General features: G+C 40.7%; 1 protein-coding gene across 1 annotated transcript; it reads left to right on the top strand.

Moving 5' to 3' along the window:
• Nucleotides 1-2,704: 2,704 nt before the first annotated feature.
• LOC126418870 (uncharacterized) lies at nucleotides 2,705-13,078 on the top strand. Its single transcript, XM_050085869.1, has 4 exons — nucleotides 2,705-2,759; nucleotides 9,162-9,242; nucleotides 12,501-12,553; nucleotides 12,679-13,078. The coding sequence occupies exons 1-4, from the start codon at nucleotides 2,714-2,716 to the stop codon at nucleotides 12,898-12,900; spliced, it is 402 nt and encodes a 133-aa protein (XP_049941826.1). The 5' UTR covers nucleotides 2,705-2,713; the 3' UTR covers nucleotides 12,901-13,078.
• The last annotated feature ends 3,982 nt before the right edge of the window (nucleotides 13,079-17,060 follow it).

Here is a 17,060-nt window from a genome sequence, read left to right as displayed (position 1 = left end):
TCATAGCGTATATAAGACCGGGCTATGGCGTATTGTCAAAGAACAACGGGAGTTTAATCAGTGCAACCAAAAGTGGTGATGAATTTAGGTATTCTCCCGAGGAAAGATGATTCGACAATCCGTATCAACAGATTTATGATAGCATGGAATGTTGCTGCGTCTCCACCAATAAAAATGTATCCTTCGCCTTTCATGATGAAATGCTTGGAAATGACAGTGTGTTAACAAAGATTAAAGCCATTGTTTGCCATTATAAACAAATTTTAGGTGTCACACATAACGCAAACGGTACCAGAATCTGTTACGAACAAGAGCAAAAATTACTAGAAGGAGAAAACATCAGTTAAAGTGTCTCACAGACTTCAGCTCCCTGTCTTTGCATATGTGAATGACGGATTTCATAGTACACATCGAGTTTAGCTACCGGATCTAGTAGACGACAGAAGTGACGTATTGAAGCCATGTGACAGAATTTAACAAAGGAAATACTAATGGAAGAGTTACAGTGAGTTATATGAACACCTCTTTAATTAAGAAATAGCGCATTGTGATCAGTTCTGTACAAGAAACGGGATAATACTAACAGTGAAAGAGTAAAGCGGCGTGTGAAAGAAGTCAGTGTATAAGCACAGTGGTCCTACTTTTGGTAGTATATGTCCGTGAGAATAAACACAAATCGATACAGACATGTAGTTTTGAGGATCTCGAATACCTGAGTTCAGAGATCTAGTCCCGAAAATAAACGAATTAAACGCATGTGCGCACACCAGTGTAGATGGGGACTTTATTTAAAAGCTCTCATTTTAAATAAGTGTCTTGTCACTTGATCCACTTCTTCAGTGTCAGCAGCAGAAGAGCGGCTATCGAGGGAAAGAATAGTCGATTACTTCACAAGTACTTGTTTTCGGATGCGTAAAGACGATGTATCTCTGTTTGTGCATAACTGATGTTTATCGAAGAAATTAGGAGTGTGTTCTAATACAACAGCATTTTGCTACTCACCACATCAGTGAAAAAAAGCGAGACAAGCTAGAAAATAAACTGTTAATTAAGAACGTTCTACTATCATACTAGGAAACTGACTGACAGTCCAGTTACCAATAAAAAAACGTTTTACAAGTTGATTCTGCTAAAAACAGCAACAAGTCACTGATAGTACTATTATTTGTTTACAAAAACGTTGAGCATAATGATTTCCAGCCGACACGTTCGTCTTCAGCCGCACGTTTCCGTTTGTTGCACATTTGTTGTTCTTTACATTTGTTGGTTCTGGCTTTACTCCCACGATTAATGTAAACAAGAAACAAATGCAATATAAAAATCAACAGCCGTCTGAATATGAATCTTTAGGTTTGAAACCGGTAACGGCGCTATTTGTGGAAATAAATAGCATTATTGACAGGGATTGGTCGCTTGTTTCATCTTTTCAAAATTCGAATAATATTTTATACACAGCTTCACAAATGTCACTTCTCTATGAAATAGTGGGAAGAAAGTTTTTGTTCCAAGTACCAGTAATATTGGGGCACTATTTTTTATCTGTGATAATATATGTTCAGAAATCTACATTCGTTTTGTAACTAGTAGAACTGTTCCAACTAACAGCACTGGAATTCTTGAGGGAGATACAGCTAAGCACGTTTACGAAGGCATGTTCTCCATAGTCTTGCACCTAAATCAGGTTGAAGAAAATGCAGCAGAGCACCGAGATCACAACAGCAATGGATTCGCGTTTTTCTTTTAATGACACTTAGAACGTTTTCCATTCCCGTTCTTCATATGGTTATAGGACCTATTGTTCTAATAGAAAGAAAGGTTCTACGAACATATACGGAGATCTAAGTACATGTTGAGAATCGGATATTCTGTTCTAATAGAACAAGAAAAGACTTTTGCTCTCTTTTCAGTGAACGACGAACTCTTGTGAACACACGTAGCTACCTTCGGATTTAGTTGTCTTAAGCATCGAGCATTCTCAATGGCTGCGGAATGCATCGCTTACGATAAACATGTCTAAAGCCGGGAGTGTAAGGTCTATGTCAGGTAACTGCTCATGATGAATGGAAGTCGAAACAGCTTGATTTATGCCATCTTCAGTCCTATTCCCCGCACACGAAGGTTTTGGATCATCTACTGCTCGTCGAAACAATTACAATCGTCCGAACTTCGCTGTTTCTACAGCGATCCCTTCTGTTTGTTGCAGATGGCACCTTGTCTGCAAATACCTGGAACAACTTGCCTAAAATATAGTCACGAATATTGTATCTAAGAACGGAAATAGCCAAACACGTCAATGTCAGATGTTGATTATTGGTGACTTTTAATCACTCATAACTTGCAATACGAGTGGATACTGTTTCATGCACGCAGGTTCCTTCGGTAGTCTTCTTTACCGTAGTCAAACAGGAAGACAAATGACACGAAACAACTTTTGGAAAGATACATATTTTAAATGTTATCATCGTCTTCCTTATAAGGCTTCTCCCCAATACCACATAGCTTATTAGAAGAAGTAGATAACGACTATCACAAAAATGTACACTGTCTAATTATCACCAAAATACGCAACAAGAAGGAAGGTGATCAACTTGCCGAAAGTAGTCTTTTATCACGGTGACCTTCTCGGTTTTACGCATGCTCTTCCGCGTCCAAAATTACTGGTGAAGAATGATATATAAAGGAAGAAGTCCACGATTACTTTCAGTATTCCGCCATGGAGAAAACACTCCTTTCCGTACTTGTTGTCGCTGTGTGTCTAGGTAAGTCACCTTTTCCAAAGGTATAGGCGAATACTCGGCTGTCATAGACATTTACTTTCCTCTGCGTACTGGTTGTGTGTGATGGACTAGCTAATACAAGTATAAATTAAAAAGAAAACATAGATACTTGTAGGTAAGAACAAAATATTGTTAAGTGAGGAACAGTTCGTGAACAACAGCAGTATTTGGTAGTGGAGAACGGGACAGATTGGCCCTTTTTCTCTTGATTTTTTTTCGATCTGCATTTCAAATGTTTCCATTGCTATTGTATGTGGAAACTTTGGTACATTGTTTCAGCAGCTTTGCAGCTAATCATTTGTGGTGTCTCCCTGATTGTCTATTCACATAAACAATATTCAGTACAGTAATACCACCTAAGCCAAATTACGCCATCAATGGAATAAAATGGCCCAGTAGTTGGGGCAACTTGACGCACGTAACTTTATCACTTAATTAGTTATCTAACTGAGCATATGTCGACTTTAATACTAAGACTCGATTTTAATAAGAATTATTACAGTTTTTTGCAAAAACTAAAACCATAAATTGTATTATCATTGTTATAATAACAGCTTGACAGAGTAGTATGTCCTGAACTTTTATCAGTCTTTGTCTGAATCACTGATAGGATCTTCACGTTCTTAAAAAGGAAAAAGTTCTTTCGTGTCATTTTAAATGGGTGTGCCCACCGCTCGTAACTTGGCCACTGACAAGGGAAGGCCTCAGACACGACCAACCGATTCGGCTCAAATTTGGCATGTCATTTATATACAACTTAAAACGAAGGAATCTAAGATATTTTGGGTGAACATCCCCACGTTTTTGGAAAAATCACCCCTAAAGGTTATGGCAAGCAATGCACTCAAAATTTGAGGGATCGACAGATAATTGTAAATAGAGCATTTTTTATCATCGGGTATGGGGTCAATGTGGTGTCACCGCCAGACACCACACTTGCTAGAGGGTAGCTTAAATCGGCCGCGGTCCATTTAGTACATGTCGGACCCGCGTGTCGCCACTGTGTGATCGCAGACCGAGCGCCACCACAAGGCAGGTCTCGAGATACGATATAGCACTCGCCCCAGTTGTACGACGACTTTGCTAGCGACTACACTGACGAAGCCTTTCTCTCATTTGCCGAGAGACAGTTAGAATAGCCTTCAGCTAAGTCCATGGCTACTACCTAGCAAGGCGCCATTAACCGTATCTGAAGATAGTCTTATCTGTATTATCAAGAGCGATGTACCACAAGGACGATATAAAGTTAAGTATTCGAGGAGCTGCATACTTTTCTTATTAGCATTCACTCCTTATCCTGTTCCAGAATTCACGCCCGTCTGCGTTAGATAGCGTGCATTTAGGCCGCCTCTATCTACAAGGTGTTGGAACATTTACCAACACATCAGTCAAAAACGCATACTTCTCCAGAAATCGAGGTAAGAAACTTTTACAACTGCCGCCTCTATACCCATACGGTAAACGCATTTCGCCGATAGCACAACGGCCAACGTTTTGCCGGCACGGTAGCTCAGCGTGTTCGGTCAGAGGGCTGCGTGTCTCTTTAATTAAAAAAAAAAAAGGAAAATAAAGAAACTCCGTCAAGTAATCAACGATCAACTTTGAACGGATGTATTGTGATATCCGCCCAGACCAAACGCAACGAACTATATCGAACAAAATGAAAAAACGGTTACTGGCTGTTAAAAAACCTGGCGATAGAAATAAACATCACACGGCTGGCACAAAGGTGTGCAGTTTGGCGGTATTACTTTTAGTGTGCACGTCGGCTGACCCTCGCCATCTATATACATTGTGTCATATATTGTAGTATTAATTTATCCATTCCAGGAATCCAATATTAGACAAAACTCGTTATGAGAAACGTATGTAAACATTTTTCAACGAGTCGGTTAAACGATTGACCTCTTCTATAACCCGAGGACCAAATGTAACATTCGTTTCTTGTAAACACAGGAAAACCTTAGGCAACAGTTTTCCAGAGGCTGTGATGGCATATTGCGCCGTGTACGAATGTGTTAGTTTGTTTTTACTATCAAGTGCGACAAGAGTTCGTTTTTCTCCATTATGTGATAACGTGCGTTGAATGTTCACCCGATACTCGCATCCTGTTTCATCGGTGTTGTTCACGTAATCACGATTAAAACCGGTTATAAGTGACGCCGTTTTCGTTCAGAAAAGAGCCGCCACTTTCTGTGTATCTTCTATATGTTGTACCTCCTTATGAGAGACGTACTTAATGACGTGCCGTTGACGAGTTCTATACTCCGATTTCAAATTTTTTGCCCAAGATAATGATGCAGCTGACGTAAAATCCCTGTTGGCCGTATATTGAAGCGCTGCACCTGCAGCCCACTCCTGAAGTATCCTCGTTGTTACATTCTCGTTACGAACACGAAATTTGACAAATTGGTCGTATGTCCACTTATTTATCGCCTGTTATTTGTCGTATCTTGTCCCTCATTTAACGATATCACTTTCCCACAATTTCAAGTCCTTCTTCCTTTTCAAGGCTGTTGTTGCTTCACTCTTTTGCAGTGTTTGTAAGTTCCAATTTGGATGATTCCTGGCTACCGCTAGCGCCTTTACTTTTACTTCAAGGGGTGTAGCACCGTAGTTCAATTGTTTAGTAACCAGTTCGTAATACTCATCGGGAACAGATGAGGCACATATTCCCAGTGACGTGGAGATTTCCAAAGTGTTATGACCATTTGGGATTCACTAGTTGGGATATCCTCCACTGAATCACCTTCTGCTTCGTCTTCATGGTATAGTACTTCAGTATCACCAAAAGTCGTTTCGTTCGTCAGCTCCAAAGATCGCTTGACGATAGCCGCTCCTATCAATCTGGAACGCCGAGAAACAGAACTGCCTGCTTCCTGTAGTGCATTGATATTGTATCTGTCTTGCAACACTTTTACAAACCAAACCACAGCGTCGGTAACTTCCCGCTTGCCATCGTCTGTGACAAGCTCCCAACTATATATTACAGCGCTAGTCGAAGGGTGTACGTCCTCCATTATTCAGATTATGCACCTGAAAGATATGACACAACAAACAATAACTGATTACTACGGCAGAAACAGACGAGCTAATTACTACAAACTACATACAATACTCGTCATATGTTACTTATGCATTCATTCACAAAACATAATTCATTCGGTGCATTAACGATGGAAAAATCACTACATTTTCCGCGAGGTTCGCGGCAGCCTAATGACGGAAAACAACTCTTCCCGATTGACTTCTAGAAGGCTCGTGCAGGACACCTTCACTCTTCCAGGTTCACAACTATGATATGACGAAGAGGCAACCGCGACAACATAACTCTCGCCGCGTGCATTCTGTCCCGTGCCTCGCTGTAAACAAGCGTCGCGCGGTTGGCTATCTGTGATCCTTCGTGAGGAATTTGCAGCACTCTTACTCGGAGCTGTTTTCATGTGACAAGGCTTAAAAGTTTAATACTTTATTAACTCACGGCGTTTGGAAAATTAGTTTGCCTACCTTATTATTATCATTCCTTATTGAGTTACTTACCTTACCAACCCTCTTATCCCCAGGAATTGAGATATGGAGAAATACAAACGAAAAGAATAACATCCGCTAAGATCCTTCGAGATTCGACCACGGGTTTTCCGATTCTCAGCCAGTTACCTTTTTTTTCTCATTCTGATCGCTTTCGTTCGTTGTATCTGCTCGGGGCGGACGTCGTAAGACATCCGTTTAAGTTCGTTGTTGATCGACTAACTCAGTTTGTTTATTACAGGGGGCAGCTAACCCTCTTACCGAACACGCTGAGCTGCCGTGCTGGCAAGGAAATTAGTTTCCCTACCTTGTTATTTTCATTCCTTATTGAGTTACTTACCTTATTAACCCTCCTATCCCCATCAATTGAGATATGGAAAAATACAAACGAAAATAATAAAATCCGGTCATATTCTTCGAGGTTCGAACCCGAGTTTTCCGATTCCCAGTCAGTTACCTTGGCCGTAGCGCTATCGGCGCTGTCGGCGAAAAGCGTTTACCATGTCGCTACAGAAGTGGCAGTTGTAAAGGTTTCTTTCCTCGTTTTCTGGAAAAGTTGGCATTTGCGAACCCCATACCTGATGATGAAAAATGCTCTTTTTACAATTATCTATCGATCCCTCCAATTTTGAATGGCTTGTTCGTCATAACATTTAGGGGTGATTTTCTCAAAATATCTTAGAGTCCTTCCTTTTAGGTTGTACACAAGCGACCTCCCAAATTTCAGCCGAATCGGTTGGCCGTGTCTGAGGCCTTCCCCTTGTGAGTCCTTTCATCAACTGAATTGCTGTGACAGAATGGTTTAAGGCAACCGAGGCACAGGACATCCTCATCTTCATCTTCTTCATCGTGAAGAACCTTCTTAGGAATGCCTACTTCCTTACTGTTTTTATCTGAGGAGTTTAATCATGTAATTTAGCTTGACAATTGGCACTTTTTAGGTAATAGGTTTTTGAGCAGAACACCAGTATTTCCCTTTACAGTGGTTTCTTTGCTCTCCGTGGAGGCTTGTTTTTCCCATTGTAACGCATCTTTCACTGGAGTGTCTGTCAGCGTAGCCGAATTCTTTGCGGTTAGTTTTCTGGTTTTTCCTTGTTTGTCATTTCTCAAATGACTGGATTTCTTCAGGCGTTGGGTAATGCGGTTCGTCAGCTGAAGTGACGTTGAGCATAAGAGGCGTTGTTTTGACGGCAAAGCGCTACCATTGTGTTCCTGAGCAATTGAAGGACCAACTTCAGCAATTCAGCCACACCCATCAGCGTTAGGTTGTTATGAAAGAAGGCATCTATGAAAATCAAAAAGTAAAATATAAATAAAATTTAAAATCTTAAACACGTTACTGATTTAAAATCAACGCAACCTATAATTGACTCTCGTACAAAATTTCATTAGATATGACTTAGACTCAAATAACGAATGTATCTATCAAATAAAAGTACTTCTTACATAAAGACAGCGAGGAAGGTTGGCCATGTGGACCGATGTTCCCCCACTATTTAAGTGGGCGATTGTGCCCCGTTGCCATATTCAAATTATTTTAGTTCGTTTACGAAAACGTTTTAAACACCTATCGCTGTAATCCTTGAACTATGGACTAATATCGTCGTACTTACTTGTTTAACAAGAGTGTTGTCCTCAGGCATACAACAAAATATCTTCAAAAAGCAAAATTTACTTTCACTAAAAGGAAAACATAAAATCGTTGCCCACCCTCACTCGACAGTTTAAGTACTCTAACGTATTTGTTTAAAGGCCACTGTATTATTGCTAGTAACGTCCTTGGCCGGTGGCGCAACCTAACCATATAATACCAGTTGGCCATCGTGCCACTTATGACAGTGTTGCCCGATCTCCCCTGTTAAGTTTCGACGTTAGAGTCATCTGCACAAGTGCATCACCTACAGCTCTACAGTTTTTATGGGAAATGCAGGTCTTTAATCCAAATTTCTTACAGTATCTTCAATTTTACATTCTGGTGGCAGATACATGTATACTTGGGTCAGTGTTTTCTTGTTCTTTCGCTTCATTTAAAATTAATTGCTGTCGGCGACACAATACAACTTGACATTTCGTCAAAGTGGGAAGTATGCAGTACATGGAAGTGCAAACTTAGCAGAAATCTTGGAAAACAAGGTATTTCAGTAGAAAGTAGATTATAATTGTTGTCTGAAGGTAAGGCTTCTGCGTGTATTAATCTTGTCTGTAGGGCACGACAATGTGTTACCTTACAGCAATTACAGTATTCAGCAACTGTCTTCTGCCAATGTAACTATCACTAATCAAGCTACCAACGATCATCTGTAGTATCTGAAATTAAAGTAAATCTCATCTGGAGTATCTGTTAGTGTTTCGGACACTATCTGTATGAGGTAATTCATTCTACAGTAAATGTACTGAAGTCTGACAGCACAGCAAAAGCTAGCGTTTCTGTTGGCTCACTCTGAAAGTGGCCGAAAGGTATACGATCGAAATATCAGGACAAGAAATACATTTTATTTGTCTGCACGCCCCAGATTTAATGTATCATACGTTGTGCTGCGAAAACATGAATGCGTACATTAGTTTATCTTACTTCACTCTCTTATCACTATACTGTTAATATCGCTGTAGTCACTGCAATCTAATAGTACCATACGTATTAGTAGGAACTGCACGGAATATGACTCGGATGATCTGGAGAGCACTGAAACCATAACGATTTATCATAATGAAACATTCTGAGAGCCGCAAGATTTCCTTTTTGCTATATTTTTTTCTCTTAACGACAAGGACTCATTACTGTGGTATACAGTAAATTGTATCTCCCTGATCTCCTCATATTGTAAGAAATATGTTGCATTCTTTTTCTTTTTGCAGGTGTTTGCTCAGCACAGGTGTCGTGTCCTGATCGATGCTTGGAGCTATCAAATCAGATACGTCGTCCTGATTTTTCCATAGGTTTGTATATTAGGACTGTATTTACTGAAAAGTGCTTGATCATTATAGCAATAGTCTATAGCAATGTAGTTTGAAATTTTTTCATGAAGTCTCTTAGTTACATTCTGGTCGGTCACTTTCACACGAATAACGGGTCGTGGAGTTCGTTGCTTCACACAACACTTCTAGGAAGTTAATGATAAACATCGAAACGACTTCCCTCCCCACACTAGCATAAAACTCCACACACACACACACACACACACACACACACACACACACACACTCACCCAAACTCACTCAGTACAGTTGTATTTATCTCCTGCCTCTACTGTGATGGAGTATGGGTATCAACATCATTTCAATTACATTTACCTTTCAGAAGCCGGATTTTGTGTCAGAAGTTGAACAGTACGACAACATAAAGGTATTGCTGTACTGCAAATATATGTAGATATAAAGCAGACTGTTAACGACTAACTATTGTATAAGAATTAAGCAGTTACTTTTTAAGTAATATAATTCACCAATGTATAGTGAACAGCATAAAGTAAATTTACAATCCTTAGAATGTAGGCTAACTACCTGACATATTAAGTAACCAGAATATTAATGCTGCTGAAAGGAGACAAACGAATAATCTCCTACATCTAAAAGGAAGAACCTGGAGTAGACATGTTTGTGTTAAGAAGGGTCTGAGGCAGTGTTGTAGTTTATCACCGCTATTGTTAACTAGTACGTGGGAAAAACCATGAAGGACCTGAAAGAATCTTTAGGAGAAGTAATATACCTTCAAGCCGAAAAGATACCAATATTACTTTCCGCTGGTGTTGTAGCCCTTCTGGCTAAAGATAAGGAAGACTCAAAAGTCCTGCTAACATGATATGGGTGCACACTTAGTCAGCAAGAGGGTTTAGGGATAAACAAAACAAAAGTGAATCTGATGAACGATGGTTGAATGGAGAATAACTATTCCTTTCACATCAAATTAGGAATAACATAGTGGTGCATAAGTGCTAGAAAGCTCCCGTGTAGGAAGTACAGGGTTATTACAAATGATTGAAGCGATTTCACAGCTCTACAATAACTTTATTATTTGAGATATTTTCCCAATGCTTTGCACATACATACAAAAACTCAAAAAGATTTTTAGGCATTCACGTATGTTCGATATGTGCCCCTTTAGTGATTCGGTAGACATCAAGCCGATAATCAAGTTCCTCCCACACTCGGCGCAGCATGTCCCCATCAATGAGTTCGAAAGCATCGTTGATGCGAGCTCGCAGTTCTGGCACGTTTCTGGGTAGAGGAGGTTTAAACACTGAATCTTTCACATAACCCCACAGAAAGAAATTGCATGGGGCTAAGTCGGGAGAGCGTGGAGGCCATGACATGAATTGCTGATCATGATCTCCACCACGACCGATCCATCGGTTTTCCAATCTCCTGTTTAAGAAATGCAGAACATCATGATGGAAGTGCGGTGGAGCACCATCCTGTTGAAAGATAAAGTCGGTGCTGTCGGTCTTCAGTTGTGGCATGAGCCAATTTTCCAGCATGTCCAGATACACGTGTCCTGTAACGTTTTTTTCGCAGCAGAAAAAGGGGCCGTAAACTTTAAACCGTGAGATTGCACAAAACACGTTAACTTTTGGTGAATTGCGAATTTGCTGCACGAATGCTTGAGGATTCTCTACCGCCCAGATTCGCACATTGTGTCTGTTCACTTCACAATTAAGAAAAGATGTTGCTTCATCACTGAAAACAAGTTTCGCACTGAACGCATCCTCTTCCATCAGCTGTTGCAACCGCGTCGAAAATTCAAAGCGTTTGACTTTGTCATCGGGTGTCAGGGCTTGTAGCAATTGTAAACAGTAAGGCTTCTGCTTTAGCCTTTTCCGTAAGATTTTCCAAACCGTCGGTTGTGGTACGTTTAGCTCCCTGCTTGCTTTATTCGTCTACTTCCGCGGGCTACGCGTGAAACTTGCCCGTACGCGTTCAACCGTTTCTTCGCTCACTGTAGACCGACCCGTTGATTTCCCCTTACAGAGGCATCCAGAAGCTTTAAACTGCGCATACCATCGCCGAATGGAGTTAGCTTTCTCGGCTCCTGTCGCCATTTTGTCTCACTGCGCTCTCGATCGCTCTGGCGGCAGAAACCCGAAGTGCGGCTTCAGCCGAACCAAACTTTATGAGTTTTTCAACGTATCTGTAGTATGTCGTGACCATATGTCAATGAATGGAGCTACAGTGAATTTATGAAATCGCTTCAATTATTTGTAATAGCATTGTAAGGTAGCAAAGGGCAGTCAAAGTAACTACTACATTAAATGAACATTAGCCCAAACTGAGAAAGCTTTCTTCAATAACATATCTGCACTTGAATTAAACACTGATTTGGGAGAGAAGAAGAAATTCCTGAAAACACATATATGTAGCACAGCACTTAATTGTAGCTCAAACACGGGTTCACAGGGAGCCTGGATTTGAAGAAACCTGAAACATTTTAAATCTCATGTTATCAGCGATAGTTAGTAATATAGAGGAGAGACATAGTACAAGCTGAAGAAATACTGAAAATAATAAGTGATAAAGAGGGCTTCGGAAGTTACCTGAGGAATGAACTGATTTTTTCAGATATTATCTATTTCATCCATGACTAGTTAAATTGGCACCAAAGGGGCTTGTAGAGGGCAAAAAATAGCAGAGAGAGACAAAGTTTGGAATATGTAAAATCGCATTCTGGAAGATGAGCAAGGTAGGTACACTGGTATTAAACCTTAATACAAGATAAAATAAGGAGAGACAGACACAAAAGAACGAGTCGAAAGACTGACGATAGAAAGATAAGTACACGGTAATGTTCATATATTTCAATAAGTAAACGAACACTACAACGTGGGATGCATGTACTAGTTATTCAGTCTTCTAACGTGGCCATGACTATCATAAACGTGTGTCTGTGTCGCAACATTTGACGACAAGCTTGAAAATTATTCCAATGATTGATGTTTTATTGGATTTCGTCTTCCACGATGATAGACTGCCAACACCTAGCAAGGTGCTTAGCAGCATTCATTCGTAGAACGCCCTATATGTTTTCATACTTTAACGTGAAAAACCAATTGTCATCACACATTACAGACACTATCGTTGTATTCGGTGGTACAATACACTAGGGGAAAAGAATGTTTTTCAGTGGAGAGCTATTGAAATATTTGCTTATGTGTTTACAGATCCTAGGCCACACCAATAAAATATTTTCGTTCTGTTTGGTAGGTGATCTCATCAGATACTATGCCTTTGCTTGTTGGCGATGCAGTAACTACCAGGTAAGCTTTTCCTACATACATTGTAAATGAATAGTATAATAATGTTCCTTATAAAATACTATTGTTTCACTGACTGCATCTGCCACTATATATTAGAATGGCAACTAACATTTGCTATGCAATAGACATCAACGGCAACCACAACATCGGAATCAGCAACAACATCTACGGAGTCTTCTTCAGATACAGAGGCCACAACGTCTGAGGGCAGTGGGTCGGCACGCATCAACGCACGACCACATCTATACAGCGCTAGCGAGAAGGCTTTACTCTACAGTGCAGGGTCTCGCATCAATGCACGACGGCACCTATCCAGCGCCAGTGCGCGACCTTCACTCTATGCTTGAGGTTACAGTCGCCAAAACAGCTAAGACAATCCCTGAAGATAGCATTTGTGGCATATCATTATTACTTACTTGATTCTTATAATAACTGCACCATATGTAAGAATTCATTTCTAGAAATTTATTAATATTTAGTGTTGCAAAACGAAACAGAATAAAAAACCTTTTTTAAATTCACAAATCCCATGCACGTTACCACACTCTACAATCCTTAGGAACGGATATGAAATATTTTATACACCATAAGTAGGAAAAAAACTAGGATAGGATTCCGGGGATACGATTCTAGGTGCATAAGTTTGTAGCATTTTTGTTTTGAATGGTAGCTGGCAGAGAAAATGATCACAGATCCCCGAAAGTGGGGGACAAAGTCTTAGAAAGGGTAAAAACTTTAAATATCTTGGTTCTATACTCAATGAAAGGAACGAGATAGACCAGGAAATTACCGCACGGAATACAAGCAGGAAACAGGTAAAGATATGCTCTGGTAAAGCTATTAATGTCCCGGCTTCTATCGCAATTTTCAAAGACCAATATTTATAAGACAATAATACAACCTTTAGTCTTATGTGGAGCAGAGACCTGGACCATCACGCAAAAGATGGAGAGAAAAATTCTGACGTTTGAGAACGCCATCCTCAGACAGATTTTTGGACCAGTGAATGAAGGAAATGAATGGAGGAATAGAAAGAATTACAAATCGCAGGAGCTACACAAGTCGATGGACATCGTGGCAGTGGACAGAGAAAGAAGACTGAAGTGGTATGAACACGTAATGCGTCGAGAGAGGATGATCATCAGGCAGGTAGAGAAGGAAGACATTAGAGGCAAAAGACCACGGGGAAGACCATGACTCCGATGCACTGATCAGGTCAGAGAGGATGTGAGTAAGCTGGGGCTGTCTGAAGAAGAATACGGTGACCGAGGACGCTGGAGGAGGCTCATTGGTGAGGCCAAAGACCGACTGCGTTTTGTGTGGCCAACGCAGTAAGTAAGTAAGTAAATAAGTATGGTGGTATTCTGGTTGCTATTTGTTTACTTGTCGATCGTAATTCTTTATTTGTAGTTAACTGTTGCTATTTGAGTTTACATACTATCAGTTTGAGATAGTGAGTGGAGATGTGGATCCTAGAAAATGGAGTGCGAAGAGGAGAAATCGGAATATTATCGCCATACTCCTCTGTTCGTGTAAAAGAAACGGATAGCAGCAGCAGTGGTAGCCAAAAAATCTGCGCCCTGTATGGGGTAATGCCATTGGACACGCACATCTCTGCTTGCTCGTCATCAATTGGCTCTTGAACCACACCAACCATTCCTATCATGCGTTTTTACTGGCGACGGAAAATGTTGTCTTTATGCTACCATAAGGAAAAGAAAGGAAAAGTCAAGCCCCAAAGAAGCTGCAACTTCACGTACGCTAATAGGCAGAAGATAAAGTTGTGCGTCTGGTGGAACGGCGACGGTGTGGTGCATTAAAAATTGCGAACCCGAGGTGTAACCGTCACTGCCGATATTTACGGTCAACAACTGAGACGCCTTGCAGACGCAATCCAATAATAACGACCTTGAAGATTACTCGGAGTGACACTACTCCACGATGACGTCCGCCCACACTATCCTAGACTGCCAAAAAACACTATTCATGACTTTGGTTGGGAGGTTATTGCGCTTCAACCTTATTCACCTGATCTCACGTCCTCAAATTTTCAACTTTTCCGCTCTCTGTAGGAACAACCTTCAAGGAACTTCCTTTCCGGATGAGAACGCGCTCCGAGCATTGCTCGATGAATTCTTCGCCTGAAAAACCACGTGATTTCTACACTCATGTAATCGAAAAGTTACTCCACGGCTGGCAGACTGTTGCAAATAGTGAATCTCTTGTGGTTACTAAACTTATCGAAGAACGATACGGGCTTATGCACCAGCCTAATACAAATAAAAAAAAAAAAGGTCTTGTGACGAGGGCCTCCCGTCGGGTAGATCGCTCGCCTGGTACAAGTCTTTCGATTTCACGCCACTTCGGCGACTTGCGCGTCGATGGGGATGAAATGATGATGAGTAGGACAACACAACACTCAGTACCCAAGCAGACAAAATCTCCGACCCAGCCGGGAAGGAGTTAGCGCTATAATGGAACCACTATCATTAAAGAAAAATATGAGTTTACTAGAAATATGTGTTCAAATGTTGAAATAATTGTGAAATGTAATCGGACTTAACTGCTTAGGTAATCTGTCCTTAAGCTTACACACTACTTAACATAAATTATCCTAAGGACAAACACACACACCCATGCCCGACGGAGGACTCGAACGTCCGCCGGGACCATCCACACAGTCCATTACTTCAGCGCCAGAGACCGCTCGGCTAATCCCGCGCGGCTCGAAATATGTGTATAGTGCAGTTCCGTGAAGGTAACCATGTAATTCAGTGATAAGCATCATATACATCCTTGTATCACTATTTAAGATCGATAGTAAGCAAACGTCACTTCAGTCGCTGTGCGCTATGGTACATCGCCAAGAAAACGAAGTATCTGACGACACCTCAGAGACGGTGGAACCAGCAACTATTGACTGTTAGCGAGGATTATTCTTACATAAGATTTTACTGTAGCTCGTTATACCACATTTATTTACTTATTTATTTATTTAATCGAATTTTATTAGGGCCATGAGACCCTCTTTCACATAGGACTAGAGATTCATCTAAATTATTTTAGAAACAAAAAATTTAATAATAACTAGTATAATAATTATCTACGTGTCTGAAGTGATAGTCTGAGTAAGCTATCGCGACTATGAACTAACAAAGATAATGCTGGTAGTACTTATACTACTGTAGCTGCTTTCAATGATAGTGATAATAGTAATATCGAAAACAATGACAATAATAAAGACAATAATAACAATAATGACAGTAGCAGGTATAACAAGAATTGACTTGTGGGTAGAACATGCGTTTTCTAATGTAGAGACTTCTGGGGAAAAGGAAACGGCTAAGAATACTGGGATATGTGGAGAGTGACGTACAACGATAACAAGTACGTGCAGGGACAATGGCGGCCCTCATTGTTGATTTAGTAGATTCGTCAGTAATTCTCTTCTGAAGCTGGAGACATTATTCACTTCTCGAATCTAATGCAGAAGGTTATTCCAGAGTCGGGTTTCTGCCACTGAGGAGGACTTCGAGAAAGTGGCCGAACTATGGAGTGGGACGGAAAGAATTTTGCTCTGATGAAAGCGCGAGTTTCTGCTTCGCTGATCAGACAAGAGCTAAGGTCGAGGAGAGATTTCAGATACAGTTTTCGTTGATAAGACAGTGGAGAAGACACAGGGCATTGAAATCTCTGTGCTAGTCGGCAACCATCCAGGATATCTGTGTGTGGTGAAATGTGATCAAATACACCGAAAATAAATCGAGCCCAGACATTTGTAACCGGTTGCAGGCACCATGAGCTTTCCGGAGAAATGCTTGCAGAATACATCGCTGTAATCAGTAGCTGGAATTATATGTGTTTCTACAAGTTTCTGTTTAATGTCAAGAGGGACAACTTTTTATATTTTTGTTGGGTATGAGGAGACGCTGATGCCTTCTTCCACACTGCAGCTACGTGCTCAGTCCAATTTCGATTTTCAGCTGTGATTAGTCCTAGACTCTTTAATGAAGAACACATGTTCATGTTTGCCCCGTTTAGGATTAAAGAAGGTATTGATTCCCGACATTTTGAGCTAATGAGCCTAGAATTACCAACCAGTACCGCACGAGTTTTGTATGGGTTGAGATTTAGCTCTGTTCCTGCACCCATTTTGACAGCGCACACAGGTCGGTAATGTGATTCTCGATTGGTGGCTTCAGGTTTATTGGTTTTGCATTTACATACAATTGGAGCTCATCAGGTTACATATATTATCTGTGGTATCCCGCCCACTCGTCTTATATAGGCTGCCAAGGAAGCTGTTTTCTCGGATAGCTAGACAACAGTTCTAGCAAATCTTATTAATGGTGTTTATTGCAGTAAGTTAAATTGACAATACTTAACTTTGCGTATCCACAAAGGTAGGCCGCAAGCAAATGACGGCTTGCTAATAATCAATGCCCTTCGGTAGATACAATTTCAATGCAAGCAAAAGAATTCAGTTCATAAGTCACTGCTGTAGCGT

The sequence above is a fragment of the Schistocerca serialis genome, chromosome 9, assembly GCF_023864345.2.
Source record: "Schistocerca serialis cubense isolate TAMUIC-IGC-003099 chromosome 9, iqSchSeri2.2, whole genome shotgun sequence".
NCBI lineage: Eukaryota > Metazoa > Arthropoda > Insecta > Orthoptera > Acrididae > Schistocerca > Schistocerca serialis.
This window is presented reverse-complemented; position numbering and strand designations above follow the sequence as displayed.